Genomic DNA, 6,019 nt, shown 5'->3' on the forward strand with positions numbered 1-6,019 from the left:
CATCGCAATTTTAATATCAGGGAAGCTTGACAAAACGATTGAAGACTATCGAAGGAAGCATATACTATTTTTCTTGCTTATATAATTTATAATAAAGCCAAAGCCAATGCTTAAGTGTACAATACGCTTGTGGAAGAGCAAGTTAGTTCTCAATTCACCATCAAATTAAAGAGGACCATCTTCTTAATACTTCTACTGCTGATGGGAATCGTTTACAAGTCGTTCAAGTTACGTTGTGATGAATCAGATTCAAGTTAATTAGATACAAAGTCACACAGGTTCGCATGCATATATGAGAAAACAAACATGAATAAACATATGCGTCTATCTATGTATAGTTGTTGGCTAGAATCAGCATCACAATATCTGACTTCTAACTGCTCGGATTATCTACTCTTCTTATTATTATTGAGACGATGATGCTTGCACTCAACCAAGAAGATGCCACGCTCTAGTTTATATATGTAAATACAAAAAAAAAAAAAAAAAAAAAGGGCATGCCTTGTCGTTGACTGCTGTATAATTGACGACAAAAAAGGCACACCAATAACAATAATAATATGCCAACATGCTCCTGAAATTTTTGTTTTTTGGGTTGCTGACGCTTTAGTCCTCAATATTTGCACAATAACTTGGAAATGCTTTGATATTTGGAGATAAAGAGTGAGTGGATTTTAGGATGCGTAGGAGTGGAGTTAGAGACTAAGCTTAGCACGTTCGTTGTATTTCACATGGTGGCTGAATGATGGTACGTCACTGATGGAGATTCGTCATGGGAGAATTCTAGCCCAGTTTTTGGGCAAATGGGACGGATTGGTTGGATTAGATGTACCAATATATATGGATTAGGAAGAAGACATTGAATATGCAAATACGCCAGTTGGTCAATCGTTGTTTTTGCTCCCGTTGTGTTGTAGCATGCACGACGCCTCTCTCTTTTGGCTCTTGCGCTTTTTCTTATGCTTGTGTTTTGGAATCTTGATGCGCACTACCCATATATATGAGGCTCAAGTTGCTTCAAGAGTTTAGCTATGCCCAGCATGGTAGGAAAATATGCGCTTCGTTTTCAAGGAAAGAAGAAGAATAAACGCACGAATACTAGTATATGATTATAGGCACACAGATAGGTGCGTAAATATCGATAAGAACTATCAACTACGGTTCAATAAAGTCCGATAGTTTTCCTATCAAACATATCATGAATGATAGGAAGAAACATTTCAAAACAATCCACTAAATAGTTCAGAATATAAGTCAACAACTCAACTTTAACCCAAAAATTTAAACCATTAAATCTTGGATGGTCTTTTTCTATTTCTCGTACCAATGTAGGACATATTTCTCGGACCAATGTGGGATATAGTTTTTTACTCATGAATCTAACAAATCTCAGTAACCCCTCACATTAAACCCAAATTTATAAGTTCTTCTTCAAACCAACTATAATACTCAATGTTAACCCATATTATCGCCTAAGGTCACATATTTTCCTAAACATGAACTCGCTTTTTTTCAACATCCAAACTGCATTCTAGACCTCTGCCAACTTTTAGCTCCTTGATCTAACACCAACTGGACTCCCTGCTAAACCCATGACTTACCTGGTCCAACACCAACCAAACTTCTTAACACTTCGATCCACCACCAATAAGAGAATTTTCACTAGTCCAACTTCGAAAAGGATCGACTTGTCCCATGAGTAGTCCTGTCTCGCAATTTAAAACTTTGATACCAATTTGATAGGGAGAAACATCTCTCGAGAGTACATCAAAGAATCCAATATGTAAGTCAGGAACCCAACTTTGACCAAAAAACTTAAGCCATTGAGTTTCGGGCTTTACTTACGTATTAACCGCTCTTTTTCTATCTATCGAACCAATGTGAGATATAATTCTTTACTCATGAATCTAACAATAAACACTTTATGTCTGTTGACAGGAGTAGCAGTACAGCAGGTGAACTAAGACACTACACATTTGTTCGTTACCCGGTGGACGGGGGCTTGGTGCTTTTTTGGAGGATAATAAGCAAAATCTTCATACGGGCTAGTTAGCGTTTAGTCATACGTTTCTGACAAAAGTTCATGTGTTTGAATCCAGTTAACATCTAAATCATATTAGTGGACGATTTGTAAGAATTTTTGCAACTGATTTATGATTTTGAAGTCATATCATGACCTATAGTAGTGATCAAAATTGAACCGGCTTAAACGAAAAGAAATACATAATGTTTTTTCAATTATACATGGAGGAAACCAAATCGAGTAACAAATGTATGCTCAACATCAGTTAACTCGTCGACAATAAGGAATATCCAGTATATATTGAATTAAGCTTGCCGATTTCTGGAAAACAAGCAAACAGCATCCGAGAAGCATCACAATAAGCTAAATACACAAATCAAAATGATAATCCTATAATCTTCACTTGAGCTGTCAAGCACTTTGTTCATCATTTAGAACCTTAAAGCAAAGGCGTCAATTTGGTATCCCTAGGCCTTCCACTGTTTTTCTTTTAGAATGACAGGAAGAAAATGACATAATGCCTTTCCGATGCAAGGCAAATCCTGTTCTGCTAGCTTGCTTGCTTCGCCACTTTTTTTTTTTTTCTTTCTTTTCTTGCTTCGCTACTATTATTAAGAGAAAAAGATCAAAAGAAGAAAAAAATGCTATAAAATTTACCATATAAAAGCAGACTACCTGCACGCACAAGCGAAGTTAGCCGGCCTAACCCCTCCACACGCTTTGCTCTTCATACCCAAATTCATAAATTGGTTCATAAATTGGATGATGGGTCCAGCTTAATCGAGTAGTCCTTACCACTTGATGTGCAATGGCTTGACTTGGTCTCCTGAAATGTCAAATCTAATGAGAGCAGAGATTATAAAGTAGGTTTGATTATAAGCTTTTGCTTTTAATCTTTAATATGTAACCCGAATGGATTACTAAGGAAGGACAAACCGCAAGGTAAAGCACATTTGAAAAATTAAAGATGTTTATGATTATGGAAGTCTAATCAAGTAGACACAAAATCCTTTTAATCAGCTTCTTTGTACGTCTTTACAGTCTTGCATAGGAGGTTTGACTGTCAGCAGTTTAGACAAATGAAGAGATTACGTGTTAATTCTGAGGTATAGGGGCAAATAGAATGACAAACACGACGAGTAAAGAGCAAAGAGTCTATATATTACGCCGTTTTCACCAAAAAAAAAAAAGAAAAAAAAAAGAGCAAAGAGTAATTGGACCCCTGTAAAGAAGTTTGATTAAAAGTACATTAGACAAATCAAGTAATTACGGGATAATAGTAAAAGTGAAGGAGCATATTGGAATAGAGAAAAGGGGGAAACATTATTGACTCCCCCAGCCGAAAACGAGGCCCGGCCAACTTCTCTTTGCCTTCCCTGCTGCCCCATCTTGGATCCCTCCCCACTTCGATTAAAGAAACGTCCTCCCTCTCAAGTCTCCAAGTTTTAAAAACCAATTTCCCCATTATATTCTTTCTTTCTCTCCATTCCATGAATGAGAGAGGTCCCTCTTCATTACCACAACTTCGCTTGTGTTTTGTAGCTCTACTTTTCATGGCACTGCTCACTTCCTTACCAGAACCACGGAAGACGCCATCAGAGAAGACCAGTCATAATAACAAGAAACATCCATCAAAACGCAGGAAAAAGCAACAACCTCAGAAGCCACCATCATCGTGGGACCAATTCAAGAACTTGTTGACTTGCAAGCAGATCGAAGGGTCAAAAGTTCATGATCCCTCAATCCCAAAGTTGGGGTCTTGCAGCTCAATATGCTCTTTCAGGGATGTTGTTTATGGGAACACGAGCAGGGTGGTCCACAGAGCTGATAATTCTCCTGAAAGCAGTAGCGTTGGACAGGAAACGCGACTTCTTAGCAAGAAATCTTCTCATGGATCATCCTCCAGGTCTTTCTCAAGCTCACTCAGATCAAACGGTACTAGTGTGACGTACAACAATGGGTCCTGTAGAGGCATGCAATTCAGAAAGCTCTCTGGATGTTATGAGTGCCACACCATAGTTGATCCTAGCAGGTCATAAGGCATAGCTGCTTAACTACAATTACTTTTATTTTTTATTTTCTGTCTTGAGAATTGAAGGTTTTTTTTTTTTGGGGGGGGTTATGCAGGTATCCTTTGCCAAGGACAACCATATGTGCTTGCTCTGAATGCGGAGAGGTCTTCCCAAAAATTGAGAGCTTGGAGCATCATCAAGCGGTCAGGCATGCTGGTACTCTTCTTCTTTCGTTTTTACCATTTCTATATTTTTAACTGTGTATAATTTTAGCTAGGTTGACCCTCCTATAGAAGGCTGGAATCATGTCTTGTGAGCCTATCCCTTCTAGTCTATGGTTTTGCAACAGCATTCGTACTAAAACTACTAATTTTCATAGTTTCCTCTTCTATTCATGGTGACACAGATGAAATTCAGTTTAGCAATAAATATGAGGATGCCCTCTTTGAACGAAAGATGGAGACGAGTGATGACCAAGCTTTTCTCAACTTGGTTTTCTTGTGCCACTATTTTGACTGTTCATTTTGCTGAAATTTGTGTCAACTGCAACATCAAAAACTTTTTTTTCTACAGCAAAACAAAAATCAAAAACTTTTTTAGGAGAAAGAGAATACTGTTTTGTGTTGGTAAAGATGTTATGTAGGAGGAAGTAATACAATACCCTAGGGTTGGTATTAGATCGATTGTTAGTACAATTATACCTATAGGATCCCTCTTCATTTCGCTTCTAAGACTTTGATCAATTTATCTTGTCCGGAAAATTAGAAGCATCACACTGTACAAAGTTGAGAACTCCTTAAATTGAGGTTGACCTCAAACAAAATTGAATCTCCAAAGTTTTTGGGGGGAAAATGTGCTGCTAGTGCAAGGCAAACGGCATTAATTGCTATCTTATGGCCATATTAAAAATTGATAGTACGACATTTATGGTTCATTATAAGCATTTGCCTTCCCTTTTCTGCTACACAGACACCAGTACTTCGCCAACTTCATTGTGCTGTGGACCATCGGGTACAAATTTACAGTTGTCACCTCATAAAATCGATAAGTACCCGACGTTCAGACCGTGGCTGATTGTTATTGGTCAACAATTATTATTGTCTGCTTTCTACGTGTTGCTTGGATGATCTAACCTTCTAATATAGGTCAATGGCTGATTAGGATTTTCTTTTCATTTTTTTTTTGGGTACCATTTGATTCTTGTGTGCTCTACGACCTCGGACTTTGCCCCTTATCAGTGGATTTTTTCTCTATTTTTCATTTTTTGTACTACACATTTGGATGCATGATATATATTTTCATTTATTAATAATAATAATAATTAATCAAATTTAAAATGATTATATCTTTTTTCAATAAATGATGACACATGTCATACATTACATCATACATCTAGATGAGATGTTTATTATTAAAAATGCAGAAAAAATTTACTGAAGAGAACCAAATTCTCCTACCTCTTCTACTTCAAGATATTATGAGTGGGCATGTATTCCATTTCTAGGAAATGGGAATTACCTCTATATAAGAGTCTCATATTTTTTGAGAAGCTCTTTTTCAATCTTACAATTCTTCCCTTCCATATAACTATTCTCCTTGCTTGTAAAACTAGTTTTGAAACATATGCAGGTGACATTGGCTTTCACTTTGCCACACTGATTTTTTCTAAATTAATTTTAATCCTAGAAGAGTATTTTTGGTAATTAAAACAAAATTGCCATGGCATTAAACTTTCAGTTGCCACAATATCAACTATGTATTATATATATAAAAGGAAAAGTTAAAATTTTAAGAATTAATTTTATATATACTATAGAAACGAGCATGGATGCATATGATATCAAATTGAACTTTAACCCTTTTTTTTCGGGTGTACATGTGGGATGCATCCGGCAGCCTATTAGTGCATACAAGATTTATTCAAATCCTTAATGTAAATCAATTTGCAATTAGTCTATCTTTGTGGGGCTATTTTCCTAACAAA

The 6,019-nt window shown here is 36.6% G+C and overlaps 1 protein-coding gene across 1 annotated transcript; it reads left to right on the plus strand.

Annotated features, from left to right (window-relative positions):
• The first annotated feature begins 3,350 nt into the window (after window positions 1–3,350).
• LOC113749432 lies at window positions 3,351–4,627 on the plus strand. Its single transcript, XM_027293175.1, has 2 exons — window positions 3,351–4,055; window positions 4,151–4,627. Exons 1-2 carry the CDS (start codon window positions 3,514–3,516, stop codon window positions 4,290–4,292), a joined length of 684 nt encoding a protein of 227 aa, XP_027148976.1. The 5' UTR covers window positions 3,351–3,513; the 3' UTR covers window positions 4,293–4,627.
• Window positions 4,628–6,019: the final 1,392 nt, after the last annotated feature.

This window comes from Coffea eugenioides, chromosome 10 (genome assembly GCF_003713205.1).
Source record: "Coffea eugenioides isolate CCC68of chromosome 10, Ceug_1.0, whole genome shotgun sequence".
Lineage (NCBI taxonomy): Eukaryota > Viridiplantae > Streptophyta > Magnoliopsida > Gentianales > Rubiaceae > Coffea > Coffea eugenioides.

Excerpts from the sequence above, each read along its gene's own strand:
- LOC113749432 (XM_027293175.1), top strand. The coding sequence starts at position 3,514 with ATGAATGAGAGAGGTCCCTCTTCATTACCACAACTTCGCTTGTGTTTT. Across the intron at positions 4,056-4,150 it reads ACCATAGTTGATCCTAGCAG|GTATCCTTTGCCAAGGACAA; the intron begins GTCATAAGGCAT and ends GGGGTTATGCAG.